At 41.7% G+C, this 18359-nt stretch overlaps 1 protein-coding gene across 2 annotated transcripts in view; it reads right to left on the bottom strand.

The window, feature by feature from the left end:
* Positions 1-18359, bottom strand: part of SORCS2 (sortilin related VPS10 domain containing receptor 2) — a 710878-nt gene that overhangs the window by 195358 nt on the left and 497161 nt on the right. For both annotated transcript variants that reach the window (XM_075260385.1, XM_075260393.1), the window contains exon 4: positions 663-821. In XM_075260385.1, the coding sequence (XP_075116486.1) occupies positions 663-821 (159 nt within the window). The remainder of the gene's footprint in view (positions 1-662; positions 822-18359) is intronic.

Below are 18359 nucleotides of genomic sequence, written 5' to 3'. Positions count from 1 at the left end.
TCAGTGTGCTATATGTCATGTAGTGTTACTGTCCCGTTGGCTAGTATAGCCCAATCTGTATCATTGATACCAGGGCTTATATCTTTGGAATGGCTGAACAGGTTTGGATAAACAAAACACCAAAATACTCAGGGTGAATGCACCTATTTGAGGCGACTAATGCCAACATTGTTCCACAAAAAGTAAGGGGCTTATGCAGACACCTAAATGGCTCATGATTTTGGATTACATTTTGGGAGTAATGCGACTCTATAGCTGTGTGCCATGATATAATTCCTACTTAGTACTTATGTAATGGGAACCTTGTATGACGAGTAGGGTTGAGTTGATCTTGAGACTTCAGGATCGATTTTAAGATCTGATTTCCGATCATTTTCCAGCCGATCCAGATCGCGATAGTGAAATTGCTCGAATGTCGATCGGGATCCGATCTTTCCCGATCCCGAACACTCAACCCCAATGACGAGCCATTAAACAGACTGTAGGTCTGATATTTTTATACATGTCCCTCCATAGGTGCATATAATACTGTACTATACATGGGAATCCTATGTCTGATATCAGAAGCCCGCACAAGGTTCAGTTGCAAATCCTTTCTAGACGCTCTTTTCTATAACAACATAACTTTGGTTTGATCATATGTCTGAAGACAGAGACAATACCTTGGCATCTTTACTGTAAGCAAGTATCTTGTCCTCCTCCTTCGGGTGAAAAATGAGGGTCTCCACAGAGAAAGTAATCACATGTTTCTGAAAGGTCGCCCCTTCATCGCTGCTTGTGAACAGGTATTGTTCAGAGACGGAAGAGCTGACCAGAATAATCTGTGGAAAGGGATAAAGAAGATCAGAACAAGGGAAGTAATAACAGAGCTGGGGAGAGAAAAAAAACACATCTCAAGGGTTACAGCGAATCAACTCTATAATGATGGCGAGAATCTCAGCGTCAGTCAGGTGCGATTCAGCAACGCATAAAAATGTATGCTTTATACAATGTGTACATATATATTTTGAGGGGTAAAGGAGGCAAGACATCTCTTGGGGTTGTGGCTCTTCTTTTTATGGCACTAGCAATGAATCTGGTTGCTAGACCTGCACTGATGGGTTACAGAGATAAAGTGATGCAGCTTTACCGAGGTGCAGAGTGGCCATATATGCCAGGCCTGGGGGCCCAAATTGTACCTTTACAGCAGGGCATGTTAATCTTTACCTATATTTACATAGTAGCTGAGGTTGAATGAAGACTCAGGTCCGTCAAGTCTAACCTATTACCCTACAGTGTTGGTCCAGAAGATGGCAAAATACCCCATGAGGCTGGTGCCAGTTGCCCGATGTCAAGGTAAAAAATTCTCTCCCGACTCCAAATCTGGGAATCAGTATAAAACCCTGGAGTAAACTGTCTTTACCAAAATCTAAAACCCATAACCTGTCCAAGCCCATTTAGAGCTACCCAATGAATCCACCATCACCATATCCAGCATTGAGATCCAAAGTCTCAGTGGCGTAACTAGGACTGGCTGGGCACCAAGGCGAACATTTGACATGAGTCTGAAAAGACCACCGAGTATAATGATAGCGGTGTTCGTAGGGTTCGCGGGCTCACGGCCTCATTTACCTATCCCAACTCCGGCACTTCCCCTTCTGCAGAGGTGGCTGTGAGCAGGAGCCAAGATTGGTAAGTAAATAGGTTACCGAATGGGGTTACTCCAGCAGGTAGCGGTCTAGAAAAAAAAAAAACAGGGGCCCATCGTGCCCTCTAATGTCCTGGGCCCAGTGGCAACCACCACCCCAGGAGTTACGCCCCTACGTAGTCTCACTACTCTTACAGTAAAGAATCTATGTCCATATTGCTATAGTTATGGCCTTGTACATTATTATAAATTGTTCTCTTATAGGGGTTCTCCAAGGGGTTGTAAAACAAAGAATAAGCGTCATACTCACCTATCCCCAGTGCACCACTATATAGTCCAAGGCTGGAAGTGACGAAGCTCACATGATAGCAGAAACAAATTAGCAACCACATTGGCCACTGCTTAGGAACTCATGACATGTCTGAAAGATGTCACCGGCGGTCCCATGAAGGCTGAAATTGGCCTCCGGACGCCCGCGGACCCCATACACTATGATGTCTACTGGTGATTTTAAGTGGAATCTGCGATGGAGTCTCTTACGGAGATGTGAATCCAGCCTGAGCCTCTCCCCTTCCAACCATACAAGTCCTGGCATGGGAGGGAACAGATATATTGGTGGCTCCGGGATAGGTGAATATGACTTTTTTTGTATACCTATGATTCCTGGTGAACATAAACCACTCCAGACTTCCAGGGATATTACATACATTGATTCATTCGTAAAGCATCCTAGGTATAAATATGGTAGAAAGTTGTCAAAGTGAGAAAAACGGCGACAATCACAGTAGAAGACTTTCAAGCGAAGGGCACGTGTAGGTAAGACGTCCCTTTAAGTTAGCAGATTCTCCAGTTTTACATCACTCTGTGAATTTACTATTTCTATGACAGTCACATATATATATTTTATATTCTACCTTAATGAGACCAAGGAAAAAGATCAGATCTATAAAAAAGATTCAGCTTTTCATAATTGTCACGAATAGAAAATATCACGTTTTAGACGCGACTAGAATATGACCATGGAAGGTCACGAGTAGAGTCAGGCGGGCTAATGTGGAGCCAGAGATTGTCACCAATAACACAAAGCCACATTTTATCACTTTGTGACTATTTATTCACGTTACTCATTTAATATAAAGAATTGAATCATCATTATATATGGAAAGATCTCAGCAAGCTGTATATATATATTACATATCCTAAGTGAATCTCAAGGATCTTCAGTACTATGTTCTTCCCAAAGAAATGAATGGAGAATACTAATATAGATCTGTATATCGAGAATGCGTGGACCAATATACATGTGGTATAAAATAAAAGCAAATAAATCATTATACAAACCGCACACATGTAAAAGAGCAGATCTGATGTATTACTAGGCAAATACTAAAGAAATCAGGTTAATCCAGTAGTATATGGATATCAGGGCGTCAATGGTGGGAGAGGATCTGTCACGGAACTTCTTTCCCTATGAGCATTGTCAGTATTGCTTCCTGAAGCCACCACTAGAGGGAGCTCACTGCATACAGATTTAAGGGGATATTGTCACTCCTTGGGGAGAGACCACCATATAGGTGTGTGGAGACTTATTAAGCCTTTAGCACTCCACTTCGCAAGGGACCATGGGAAGAATATGCAAATCTGTCTTCCATGATGTAATTAGGAAGTCAGCTGCTGCCTCAGTGTTGCAAACCAATAGAGGGCGCTCACTGGAATGTGCAAGCCTGTCTTCCCTGATGTAGTTAGGAAGACAGAATTCCAGTGAAATAACTCAATAAAGGTTGCTCCCTTTACGCATTATTCTCAACCTTCCAAGAGGTCTTTGTTTTGCAATGATGCTGGGATTATTACCAGGTATAGTCTCTCAACCGAGGACGGCCGTTTCGATGTACTTGCATCTCGTCAGCTCGATGTAGAGAGGACTATAACCTGGTAGAGGTGAGAGGCTTAGACAGGGTTAAGGGGATATTGTCACTCTTTGGGGAGAGACCGCCATATAGGTGTGTGGAGACTTATTAAGCCTACAGATGCCTGTATACAGATTTATGCATCTTTCAATTCATTCCATTAAAGGGTGTATCCTCCATAGGAACTGAGTTGTGATACCAATTGCAACCCGTGGACATCGGTGGCACTGTTTTCAGAAGAAAGCAGCAATGTACCGTATTTTTCGGACTATAAGACGCACCTAGGTTTTAGAGGAGGAAAATAGGGAAAAAAAATTTTGAAGCAAAAAATGGTAAAATATTAAATATATGGGAGTTGTAGTTTTGCAACAGCTGCAAGGCCACATTGACAGGTGACCCTGCAGCTGTACGGGGATGCATAGAGTGTTTTTTTTTTGTGGGGCCAGCTGTACTTTTTAGTTATACCATTTTGGGGAATATCTATTGCTTAGATCACCTTTTATTGAAAAAAACCCCGGTGGTTTATGATATATATATATATTGTTTTGTTTTTTTCTAGGGACAGGAGGTGATTTAGAACTTTTATTTATATTTTTAAAGCTTTTTTTTTTTTTTTTTTACTATTTTATTCCCCCCCGGGGGCTTGAACCTGCGGTCACTTGATTGCAAGTCCTATAGACGGCAATACAACTGTATTGCCGTCTATGGGACATTCTGTCTATTAGTATTACGGCTGGTCATAGAGACCAGCCGCAATACTAATACAGCAGTGACAGGCCTGGGAGCCTCATTAGGCTCCCGGCTGTCACCCGGACAGGTCGGCTCCTGCGATATCGCCGCGCAGGAGCCGGCCTGCAACTCTACAGGTACGGGGCCGGTGGGGACCGGCCCCGGGGGAGAAGGGGCCACCGATACTGACCGGCATCCGCTGTACTAGAGAGGCGGATGCCGGGGAGGGATAGACGCCGGGGCCTGAGACATCGCTGCCCTGCCCTGAATGAAGCCAGCGGCGGGGGGGACGGAGGAGCGGAATAGCATCACTCCTCCCGCTGCTGCTGGCTTCATGCAGGGCAGAGGAGCGCAGCGATGTCTCAGGCCCCGGCGTCTATCCCTTTCCGGCTTCCGCCTCTCTAGTACAGCGGGTGCCAGGCGCCACATTCAGACTATAAGACGCACCCTTCTTTTCCCCCCAAATTTGGGGGAAAAAAAGTGCGTCTTATAGTCCGAAAAATACGGTATCTTTTAGTCCTGAAAACCCCTTTTTGTCATGGCCACATGTGGCTATGCCAAAATGGAGTTGTCCTATGAAATTTACATAGAATTTTCGAGTTAAGAAAGGAATGGAGGCCACTTACTTTAATAATGGTGGAGCTCTTGGATGAGGAGTTTTGCGATGGGGCCCTGTCTTGATTTACACAGGAACAGTGGCAAGAGTAGAACATTGTAGAAGCCCTGTATATAAGTGTCACTTAGCATGCACTGTGCATTGTCATTCAGATTAGCTACAAGGTGTAAATTATAGAACATTTAGTCACTTAACGATAATTATGAGAAGCATTTTAGACAAATGTGCCTTCAAGGCTATATCTGAAGTGAAAGCTATCTTGTGATATCCAGATCTCCTTCAATGGGTCATTGGATGTAATTCTTCTAATGTGTTATAGTGCTGGAAGCTTTCTCCATAGCACAACCTCGCCATGGCAGAAGACGTCTAGATGTGACAAGATGCCTCCTGATTAGGTCAGCAGATGCTAATATTAGCATGATATTATGGTACGGTACATACATACAAGTACATAGCAGACTGACCCGATTATTGTAGGAAGAAAATTAGTTGTACGGTATATTTAGCTCCGTAATACCGATAGTCCTCTTCTAACCTACAACTACTACATCGGCTAGGAAGATAGGAAGCTCTTAAAGAAGTAAAAAATATGCCCCTACATATATGAAAATAAGACAATGCGTGGTGCAGTCTTATTGAATAACTTGAAGACAGGTTTATTGTGAAGTTATGTGCTCTCTGCTGAAGCGCTGAAGCACTGACCTCTCTTCAGCTCCTCTGCTGCACACAGTGTTTTCCATATGGACAGGAAGTCACACTATCAATGTGTTCAGATCAAGGCACTAATAGATTTGCATTCACTGTTTGCACACAGTGCTTCTTGTATGAACAGGAGCAGTGGCGTAACTACCGCAGAGGCAGCGGAGGCAGGTGCCACAGGGCCTCGGCCATTAGGGGGCCCACTGACAGCCGCTACCACTGCGTTTTTTTTTTTTTTTTTTTTAATAGGCCGTTACGGGCCCTATTTACTTGCTGATCCTGGCTAGGCCGGAATTGGTAAGTGACACCGCGGGCCCCACAAATACTATCATTATACTCGGGGGTCTTTGCAGACCCCCGAGTATAATGATCGTCGGACCGGGAGAGGTAAGGGAACGTAAAAAACACTGTTACTTACTTCTCCACGATCCTGCCAGGCCTCCTTCCTACTCGTCTGATGTCTCTGACGTCACATGAACCCAGCCTGCATCCCAGGTCATGTGATGTCCGACGTCATAGAAGAAGGACGGCAGTGTAGAAGACAGCGTAGGAAGAAACAGTAATTTTTTATGTTTTTATTCCCTCGGGTCTCCGATTATTATACTCTGGGGTCTGAAAAGACCCCAGAGTATAATAATTGTTTATGGGTGTCCACTATGGGCTATAATACTGTGTGCAGGGGACACTATGGGGGATAATACTGTGTGCAGGGCCACTAAGGGACATAATACTGTGTGCAGGGGCCACTATGGGGGATAATACTGTGTGCAGGCCACTAAGGGACATAATACTGTGTGCAAGGGCCACTATGGGGGATAATACTGTGTGCAGGGCCACTAAGGGACATAATACTGTGTGCAGGGGCCACTATGGGGGATAATACTGTGTGCAGGGGCCACTAAGGGACATAATACTGTGTGCAGGGGCCACTATGGGGGATAATACTGTGTGCAGGGGCCACTAAGGGACATAATACTGTGTGCAAGGGCCACTATGGGGGATAATACTGTGTGCAGGGGCCACTATGGGGCATAATACTGTGTGCAGGGGCCACTATGGGGTATAATGCTGTGTGCAGGGCCACTAAGGGACATAATACTGTGTGCAAGGTTTACTAAGGGACATAATAGAGTGCGGAGGAGGGAGTCGGTCGAGGTCTTCGGTGTCGGTTGGGGGGGGGCTCCCATGTCAAAAGTTCGCCACGGGACCCCGCCTTTCCTAGTTACACCACTGAACAGAATGCCAAACATTCAGTGCATATCTATCAGTGCCTTGATCTGACCCCATAGCCTGACATCCTGTTCATTCAAAACACTGTGTGCAACAAAGTAGCATAACAGAGGTCAGTGCTCCAGTAGGAAGCACATAACTACAACTACAATAAAGCTGTCAGCATGTTACTCAATAACAGTATACTACACTATTTAACTGAGTGGACAGAATCTTTTTTTTTTTTTTTACTGGAGTGCTTCTTTAATGTACACCTTTGTTGGTGGAGCTCCAATAAATGGTCTCTATTTTCAGAGGAGATGTAGGTCTTCATTAAAAATTTTAGGAGTGATAAAAAGGAACAAATGCACCCAACTGGGATCCATAGTTCTCTGAATTGGAGGTCGTAGTGGTTGGAATCTATTGCTTACACTGTTAATGTTACATAGTTTCTACATATGGGGTAAAACAAAAGATTGATATCTTCAACAATTTAATTTCCCCATGGAAAAAAAACCAAAACAGAACACAGTAATTGTCGAAACTTCTGAGCGTTGCCTACATTATAAGTAAAAACTGTTTCCTTTTGTCCCCAGAAACAGCGCCAGCCTAGTCTATAGGCTGTGCCAGGTACTGCAGTTTCATTCATGTAAGTAGAGGTTAATTGCAATACTGTATCCACTGCCTTTAGGCACATGTAAGAGAATAATTGCAGTATATGGAGTATGGTCAGTAAATGACCAAACATCGGGGCACCAAACCTTGGCCTTCACCCATGTGTTACAAATTATTCGTCTTATTCTTAGCTCTTTGTAATGACTTAGTTACAGTAGGTGGTAAACTCCATAGACAGAAAGTCTTTGATCACTTGAGCTCCGGCTCCCATTAATATTTATGTACAATTTACAGAAACGTTCATCTTTTCGTTACCAAAAGCAAAAAATGAAATTATAAGGGACAATTCGCCCTCGAAGGTGCTTTCCTTGGAGTCACCATTGAGTTTCTGTCATAGAAGAAATAGAATTGGTTTTGATATAACCTCTAAAGAAATCCTCCGATCATCTTGTTTCCATTTCATTCACCCACCGGCTGCCGAGCGTTCTCTTCTATATGACTTGGTAATGATTCAAGATATCAAATATGACAATTTTTTTTATATTTAATAAAACCAGATAATGAAATTTATCACTTTTTTCAGTTTTTTTTTCTGATTGTAGATTTTTTATTCTGCACATCAGTGGATCTATTGATGCATCACTATGGATGCTATCTACAAAGGTTGTTATCTTCTATTGTAACCCTGTATGTGGTGTAAATGAGTTGACTGAGTTGTTTGCTCCAGTGTATTTCAAGACAGAACCCCAATACTCATAAACTGTATATTCAAGCCATATACCAATTCTTTATTGGTTGGCTATACTCCTTTAAGACATCTGTATTTTGCCACTGGAGAACATAGACAGGCTTTGGAGGCCTTACATATTTTTTGGTGGTATCTAAACTTGTTATATTGAGGCTCATAATAGACTATACTGTAGATGGGTAATGGTTCTCGATCTCCAAACTGGTACACTGTAGTCTGAAACCAGTTCAACACAATCTCATTATATGGTAAGTCAGGGGTCCTCAAACTACGGCCCACTGGCCACATGCGGCCTGCCAAGGACATTTCTCCAGCCCCCTGGCAGGGGCACACCTATAATGAAGCCACGCAGAGCCCTCTTTGGTGGCATGCGGACCATCACCCGGATCGCTCACCAACGGGGAATCCAGCAAATGCACATACAGCTGAAATCTGTCAGTGTAGGCAGCGATGTGACCTCTGCCCCGGCGCAGGCGCAATGACGTAAGTCATCAGCGTCTACAGTCTTAAGGATTAGGACACCCGTCGGCTCTTCATGGTTCTACTGTGGAGCATTTAATACTGTGTGAACAGGGCGGCTACTGTGGAGCATTTAATATTTTATGGGGAGGGGGGCTACTGTGGAGCATTTAATACCGTGTGGGATGGGGGGCTACTGTGGAGCATTTGATATTGTATGGGGAGGGGGGCTAATGTGGAGCATTTAATATTTTATGGGGAGGGGGCTACTGTGGAGCATTTAATACTGTGTGGGGAGGAATTTGTTCATAGTTTCTTTTAAACTATATTTCGGCCCTCTAATGGTCTGAGGGACAGTATACTGGCCCCCTGTTTAAAAAGTTTGAGGACCCCTGTAGTAACTAATCCCTGGGCAGGTTCCAATCCTCATCACAGCCACTGGGTGGTGAATGCACCACACATAGCTCATACACACCCTGTTACTCTTATGTTGCCCAATCTATCTTCATTAGATGTGCATTGGAGTTCCTTCCATTCTTGCAAAATCGCTTTTCTGCTTGCTGCTGCAAAGAGGTAAAGCAGGTCAATTTGTTTGTTGGCATTACGAATGTCTGTATGAATATGATAAAATATTCACATGATGGCGGTATTATTTAGGTCCAGTATAGTAATATTACTTGTTCAGTATTATGACAGTTTTCTCTTATATTTCCTAGGGTTAGAGTGCCAAGTATTTAAAGGGAGTGTCATTACCAATATATCCACATCCCATAACACAGTATATTATCAGACCATAGATTTTTACTGGTTAAATAAGATAAACAATTTGCCATCTTTATTTCCATCATTTATTGATCACTATAAATACTATGTTCATTTTATTGTGTGCTACAAAACACTTACAGCGATCCTAAATATGTCTATCTTACTTGCTATATTTTGTGACGTCATTTGATATAGTCTGTCAATAAAATGGGTTTATTGTAAATTACTTTCCTGCATTAAAGTTTCAATAATTCCCAAAATATTTACATTACATTAATTATATAGAACATTTTATTTTTTTTAGAAATTTCTAAAACTTTTAGTAAACTATAGATGGGATCCTCCATCTACTAAAAACTTTATTTTATTAGGTCTGTTCCGGGTCTTAAATCTAGGACCTTGGATATAGCAGGCAGTCACCTGAATAGCTAAGGCTAGACAGAGCCACTCCACTGCAGAAGCTGCCGAAAATCAGCAAAGAGAATAATCCTGCATGGAGTTCTGCCAGTTTCAGTATAAAAACGGTGGACACCTGGCCAACCCCATAGGTTCATGTTGGCGAGCCTATGGGATGAGTACCCGAGGAGGCGCTCAGATCCCCTTTAGTGAGCAATCACTTCTTTCAGGACTGCGGCCTACACTGTCATGCAGGCGTGATAAAGTAAGTCATCAGCGTCTGCAGTCAGAAAAAGGAGGATACTCGGCCGCTCTTCATGGGACTTTAGGTAAGTATAATGCTTTGTAGGGTGGGGGGCTACTGTAGAGCATATATTACTGTGGGGGCCTACTGTGAAGCATATAATACTGTGTGTGGGGGTCTACATTGGAGTATATAATACTGTGTGTGGGGGTCTACTGTGAAGCATATAATACTGTGTGTGGGGGTCTACATTGGAGTATATAATACTGTGTGTGGGGGTCTACTGTGAAGCATATAATACTGTGTGTGGGGGTCTACATTGGAGTATATAATACTGTGTGTGGGGGTCTACTTTGTAGCATATAATAGTGTGGGAGGGCCAAAAGTGGTGAATATAACACTGTATATGGGGCCTACTGTGGAGCATATAATACTGTTTTTTATTTTTTATTTTATGTAGATTGTGAGCCCCATATAGCTAGCAGTATGTCTTTTTATAGAATGGGAGGAAATCCATGCAAACACAGGGAAAGAATACAAACTCCTTGAAGATGCTGTTCCTGGTGGGATTCAAACCCAGGACTCCAGTGCTGGAAGGCTGCAGTGCTAACCACAGAGCCACTGTGTTTCCCTGAGCATATAATACTGTGTGGGGGCCTGAAGTTGAACCTATAATACTGTGTGGGGGCTGCTGTGGAGAGTATGATATTGTGTGGGGGCCACTGTGGAGCATATAATACTGTGTGGGGGCCACTTGGGAGCATATAATACTGTGTGGTGGCTACTGTGGAACATAAAATACTCTGAAGGCCACTATGGAGCAGATTGTACTTCGTGGGGGCCACTGTAGGGGAGATTATACTGTAGCATCTGTTTTATAGCAGACGTGATATTAGTATAGGCTGTAATAACACTGCACCGTGACTATAACACAAATCTTGAGGTGAGTTTTCTGGGACTTTCTTTACTAACAGAGCACTAAATACTCTAGTGTAAAGACAAGAGATTGCAGTCTTGGAGCAGAGGTTCGGGCCATACAGTTAATCAGGCTGATTGTAGGACTGTCTACGGGAACCTAATTGTAAAGTGCCTTATAATTGAATGCCCCATTCTGCTGTTGGAGAGCATTATTGCAAATAGCTGGAATGCAGTTCAGCTGCGGAGACTTAACGTGACAATCTATGTATTTGTGGCGTGTAGCGGTGGTTTTGTTTGTAATAGTATGGATGAAGGCACACCTCTGATTTTAGTCACAGTTGGAGGAAAGCGTTGGAACATGATTACTTACTTCCCATAAAAATGAAGAATGGCTACGTGACTGGAAGCGGAATGAAAAATGGGTTGTTTTTTTGGAAAGCAGAAAATGTAAGGATTTGCACATAGCTCAGCCTCGAGACCAATCGCCGGCTGTAGAAATATATACAACCTCCTTGAAAATGTCCAGCAGACACTCCGAAATTGTCAAATAAATCCCATTTATTGTAAGACTACAAAGGCTTTCCCGACTAAATTCATTATTTCAATGATTCCGTCAGACAGTGGTTAGATGAGAACTTGCCAACATTAACAAACCCCGGCGCAAAGTGCTTGTAATGTCGATTTAGTATCGCTCTTAAGGGGACGGGGCTAGGAACGGCTACATGGAGACAAATGAAGAACCGTTCCACATAATTAAAAGAAAATTAAAAGCGCTCGACATATCTCAGCCGCAAAACCCTTCTCTTTGTCTTACTTGGAGGAAATTACCTGAAGAAAATGTGCAAATGAAGCAGTGGCCAATTACCGAGACAAATGGGAACGCGAGCTCCGGGCGGTGCGGTGTGGGGCTGACCTCTAATACTACAGTGCAGGAGACAGCGTATATACGAGACAACATGAGGGGGCGGATATTGTTAGCCAGATATGAAGAGTACAGGATAAGCCATATTTATGGGACCTAGGTGGTAATGCAATGGTTAATAGCGGATTCTGAGCTAATAGAGGGGGAGACCTTCAGTTATTAACCAGAACAGACAGATCTATCTATCTATCTATCTATCTATCTATCTATCTATCTATCTATCTATCTATCTATTCATCTATCTATCTATCTATCTATCTATCTATCTATCTATTCATCTATCTATCTATTCATCTATCTATCTATCTATCTATCTATCTATCTATCTATCTATCTATTCATCTATTCATCTATCTATCTATCTATCTATCTATCTATCTATCATCTATCTATCTATCTATCTATCTATCTATCTATTTATTTAATATATATCTCATTATCTGTCTATGTATCTTTCTGAAATCTATGTCATATCCATCTATTTAGCTGCATATTTATCTATTGATCTTCTACTCTACCTATATATCTATCTATTTTAGATATCTATCTCACTGTCTATCTATCTGAAATCTACGTCATATCTATCTATCTATCTATCTATCTATCTATCTATCAATCATCTATCTCTATTATCTATCTATTTATCTATCTATCATCTATCTATCTATCTATCTATCTATCTATCTATCTATCTATCTCCTATCTATCTATCTATCTATCTATCTATCTATCTATCTATCTATCTATCTATCCTTGCGCTACCAAGGATAGAATATGGGTGTAAAATTACCTAAATATCTAAATACTTAACTATATAATATCCATCTCATTCTATCTCCTATCTATCTCTCTATATCTATCTATCTATCTATCTATCTATCTATCTATCTATCTATCTATCTATCTATCTATTATCTTTGATATCTATCTATCTATCTATCTATCTATCTATCTATCTCTCTATATCTATCTATTTATCTATCTATCTATTTAATATATATATCTCATTATCTGTCTATGTATCTTTCTGAAATCTATGTCATATCCATCTATTTAGCTGTATATTTATCTATTGATCTTCTACTCTATCTATAGATCTATCTATTTTAGATATCTAGCTCACTGTCTATCTATCTGAAATCTACGTCATATCTATCCATCTATTTATCTCCTATCTATCTATCTATCTATCTATCTATCTATCTATCTATCTATCTATCTATCTATCTATCTATCTATCTATGTATCCATCCATCTGTGTAACACTATAAGGGTCTGCATGATGTTATTGGTTATGTGCTCCCTGCTGGGCTCTGTTATATCCCCCACATTTGGGGACGCCTCATTACACCGTCATGTCTTGCATTGGTATAATTGACAGCTGCTGACTGTCTCCGTAGGAGCTTATTATTTTGTATCCCGCACTTGTTTCCACACACACGACTTGCTCTACATTTTCAGCCTCCCAGCTGACCTTTAATGTGTTCTATGTTTCCTTAGGATAACCTGGAGAAGGATTAATATGATCTGTTTGGCTTATTTTAGGTTTGTCACCAATTTCAGCTTTTACCCTGTGACAACTGTTACTAGGGTCCCTGCAATAAGATGGAAAAATACCGAGGAAACAGTGTTACCATGCAAATATACCTCCAAGTGTGTACTAGGTTCAGATGGCAAGTCTAATAAAATCATGGCTGGCACGAGCAGTAAAGCAATTTTACCTCGAGGAGAACTTCACCTCCCCAAAGAATAAGACAAAATTATTTCCATTTACAGTAAGTACTTCTTCTAAGGCTCATGATTCGCCACTTTGTAGCCAAGATCAGCTGCTCCTTGTATCACTGTTATTTACATCCAATGAATCTGTGGACAAACTACATTTCCCATAATTCATCTGCCTGCTCTCACTCTGTGTACAGATACTGTTTGATGTTACAGTATGTGTCTTGGATCTCACTTCTTTAGTCCATACAGCATCATTCTCCTCCACATATCTGACCAGGCAATACATCTCTGGCTTCAAGGGGCAAAGAGTTGATGTTTTATTTGCTGGCTAAACTGCTAACAGGGAGGGGTAGTGAGCTTGTAAACAATATGTCACAGCTGAGGTCAATGACCTGAAAATAAATCAGATGGTGCTGAATTTAAACAGGATATATATTCGGAAGATTTTTGTATTGATGCATCCTGTTATTTCGCCCAATTTTTTAAAAACTGGATAACCCCTTTAAGTATTACATAGTGTCCATTCAAGTCGGTAGTTTGTTTGCAAAATCCATGACTAGACAGATACTCTTTGTAACCTCTGTCCCCACTCAGGACCCCCTGAATAGTGGACCCGCTATATTATAGAGATTATCCCACAAACAGGATTTCATTGATTCCTGGGGGTCTGACCTTTGGGATCTCAACATTCCTGAGAACTATGGTCTCAATACATCAATCCAATAGAAGTCAATGAAGTGGTGGACTGACCCCTCGTTCTCATCTGCGTTTGGTAATCCGTTCGGGGGGGTCCCCATGCGGACTACCGAATGCATTTGCAAGTGCTGTGCGGTAAAAGCACATAGACTATAATGTGCTTGCCGCGAGTCATGCGGAGAGGAAAGTAGATTGTGAAGTACTTTCCTCTCCACATGTTCCCTGCGGAGATCTCGTGGCAAGCACATGGACCCCATTATAGTCTATGTGCTTTTACTGCACAGCACTTGCAAATGCATTCGGTAGTCCGCATGGGGATCCGTGTGCTTTCACTGCACAGCGCTTGCAATTGAGTTTGGTATTCCGTTCAGGGGGGGTCCCCATGCAGACTCCCCCAAACGGTATACCAACTTAGATTCGAACGAGGCCTGACATACACACTACCATTCCATTCCTACATAAAAAATGCATTTTTGGCACAAAAAATAAGCCACTCATCCTGAAAGTAAATCGCACCCACTTGTCAGGCTAAACCAGCCCCCTACTAGAGAAGACCGAACCTTAGCAGATCATATTAATCCTTCTCCAGACGGAGATTTGTTTTGTTCCGGGTTTGGGTGGCTCAGGGCTCTGATTCGTTTCGGGTCAAACAACTTAGGATAGAGCTGAAAGTGAAATTATTATACTGTGGGGTCTCTCCAGGCCCAAATATAATATGTGAGGACCTAAGGGAGGAGTAACACATAAGAAACATTTATACTCACCTCTCCTACCTCTTTTGGGCCTCTAGCACTCTTTCGTAGTCTCCTCGGTGACGTCATATCATGACCAAGTGACCACTGTGGCCCAATCACAGGTCTCAGTGGTGACCCTGGGAGAATGACATCACCAGGAGAGCGCCGGATGATGTAAGGAGGCCCAAAAGTGGATACAGAAGGTGAGTATAAGTATTTTTATTTTTTGCTCCTCCTCTGGGCCTCCACCTATTATACTCTGGGGTCTGAAGACACCCCAGATTATAATGTATGTCACAGTGGCCATTTTAGTTCAAAACTGAACAATTGGGAATATTTGAGTCGAATCCGTCTCATGACAAAGCGGTTCTTCCACGTCTCCCCCCACCCATTAACCATATACCTTTATATTTTGACTTGACGTAGGCGAACCAGGCAGAAAATGTCATCAGTGTCTCTTCTGACCTCGGCTAGAACTGGTGAATTTTAATATCGGAATGCGTGTCGTTGAACTATGTAAATGTCTTATCTATCCTCTGGTCTCCGGTTACATTTTATTAATATTTATATCTATTCTTCCTTCTTTGTCCTCATGCATTTGGCATTTATAATGTCAAATAATATCTGAATTCCACGGCTGTGCCTCGACTCTGTTTTCTCGCCTATAAAACGTGTAGTAAATAGCAGCGCGGCCGAACGTTAGCCAATTAGCCGCCGAGCTATAGATGTGGCTGAACAATACACGTCAAATAATGCGAGAGAGAGGTTTTTTTTCCCTGTCTTGTAAAAACTTTTTCTTTCTATTTTTCTTATCTTCAGAAAGAATGTGGGCGATTATATTACTTGCCTTCTCGGAGAGTAATATAGAAGCAATCTCAATCCTGACAATACTCGGACACAGTAAATCCCTTGTACGTGGAGTGACAAAATCCCATTTTATTTATATGAACTGAATCGCAGCGCTTTGTCTTTCAATGGAAATTCTTCTCCTGACCTCAATCTTAATAAAAAATACCTGCTCAGTATATCTGTCTTTCCATGTGGTCTTATCTGTGACTTAAAGGAACACTTCAGGGGAAACGGATGCGCTGTGTGATACCGAGTACAGGCCCTAGGGGGCAGTATATGATACAAGGATTATATATTATATTTTTATTTCAGATCAAACAAAATGCAACATTTTTTTATTGCTTCTGTGCCTGGATATTGCTGTTGCCCTCTGGTGTCCTCTTGATTCCTTCTTAAAATATCCACCCGATGGGGTAGATTTATGAAGACTGGCGTTCTATATACCAAGCTTTATAATGGGAGTGCAGACGTGAGATGCATGAAATATATTAGGCTTACTTACCTTTCACCACCTCCACCAACTCTAACTCTTTGCATACTTCAGTAACTGTTGCTCCACTAATTCTGGTGCAGTTGGAATTTTTTTTCTCGCCCCCGCCATTCCTGAGCAATCATTTCTGTTAGTTCCTGTTAGGTGGGTGATCCTGGGGTGGAGAAGATAGTCTGAGACCACCAACCTGACAGTAACGAGTATAATTAGAATATTGGGTACTGAAACTAACAGCACTGATTGCTCAGGAAGGGTCGGGGCTAGAGAAAAAAATCCAACTCCACCAGAATCAGTGGAACAGAGTCTATTCACTGTGGGGCTGAGTGCATTTCCTTTTGCATTCACGTCTACGGGGTCTTTGAATTAATTTTGTTCTGATAACACCGAGGATAGGGCCGGTATAATCACCAGTGTTGGGACGAAAGGAATCGGAAGCCCCCATAGATAGAAGTGAATGCGTAACAGAATGCACTCAAGTATCACTCAAGTACACTCAAGTACACTCAAGTACACTCAAGTATCATCCGAGTGCATTCCGCTGCAAACTCAGCCCCACATTAGAAGCACACTCGGTCATGTGTATGGGGTCTAAATGGTTAATTCCAACCTCTAAGAGTTGGAGATGTGGTAGAGTCCTCTTTAAGAAATTTGGTGCATCTTTTAAGCACGTGGTCACCACATTGATGGTCACACATGCTCAGTAGCTCAGTCCCTCCACATAAAGCAACATTATAAATTGCAGATTGAAGAGTCTTTGGGTTCAGTTGTGTTCGTCCTCTTTGTACTAGTCACACAGGGTCACAAGTCCCTGACAATCTCTAGGGTTATTGCTGTTTATGGCATATGGTGACTCACTAGAAAATGTGATGACCTTCAATAAGTGTCTTTGTCGTATTGAATACTGCAATATCCTCCCACTCCATCTTCCTTCTTCCTACACATCACATACGACACACGTGTATGAACATTACTAGAGAATATTCCAGAAAATCAAGTGTGTGTAACACGGAACTGGAAATATCATTAACAAAGAACCTTTCATCTTCATGTAGTAAATACATAAGGAGCTCCTGGTGGTCACCGCTATACACCTCTTACTCATAGCATGTGGTCCCTACTACCATCACTACTGGACAGTACATCACCAGGGACTATAGCTATAATACTAGGAGTCCCTCTCCGGGCATGGGGTATAGGCTGGGACGTCCGGCCAACACACAGCCCGAGACCATGTGTATCTAGACTATGCATATGTGGATGGTATAAAGGGGTTGTCTGGTTGCAAAAAAATCTTTCAGGATCCTCATCTATTAGCTAAAGCAAAGAGGGTCAACAAATTCACTCTCTGGAGGACTCAACATGTCTACACTCCTAGTAGCTGCACATCCTGAGAGTGGCTTACGGATCGTATGTTGTGCCCGTTCTTCTGGTGTCAAATTATGGACAGGGCATGTGTTTAAGGACCTTTCTTTCTTTCTTTCTTTCTTTCTTTCTTTCTTTCTTTCTTTCTTTCTTTCTTTCTTTCTTTCTTTCTTTCTTTCTCAATATCTACTATATGTATCCATATACCTATCTAAAGTATCTATCTATCTATCTTCAAAAAAAAGCTTACATTTGAGCCTGAGAAAGATATGTTTGCATAGTGTAGGCTCCCATCTGCATGAGATCACCTTGTAGGGGCAGATGAACTCTTACAATTTCATCAAAAGGTACGACAAGAACCTCAAATGTATGTACATAAATAATAACTATATCAGTAATGCAGTATAAACTTCAAATACTTATTACTTGCAAATGCTCCCTCTACAGAGTTGCTCTGCATTTTTGTATCTATCTATCTATCTATCTATCTATCTATCTATCTATCTATCTATCTCATGTCTATCTATCTCCTATCTAACTATCTATCTATCTATCTATCTATCTATCTATCTATCTATCTATCTATCATCTATCAATCTTCTCTATCTATCTATCTATCTATCTATCTATCTATCTATCATCTATCAAT

This window comes from Leptodactylus fuscus, chromosome 1, assembly GCF_031893055.1.
Source record: "Leptodactylus fuscus isolate aLepFus1 chromosome 1, aLepFus1.hap2, whole genome shotgun sequence".
NCBI lineage: Eukaryota > Metazoa > Chordata > Amphibia > Anura > Leptodactylidae > Leptodactylus > Leptodactylus fuscus.
Note: the sequence above shows the minus strand (reverse complement) of the source record. Positions and strands in the feature narration are given on the sequence as shown.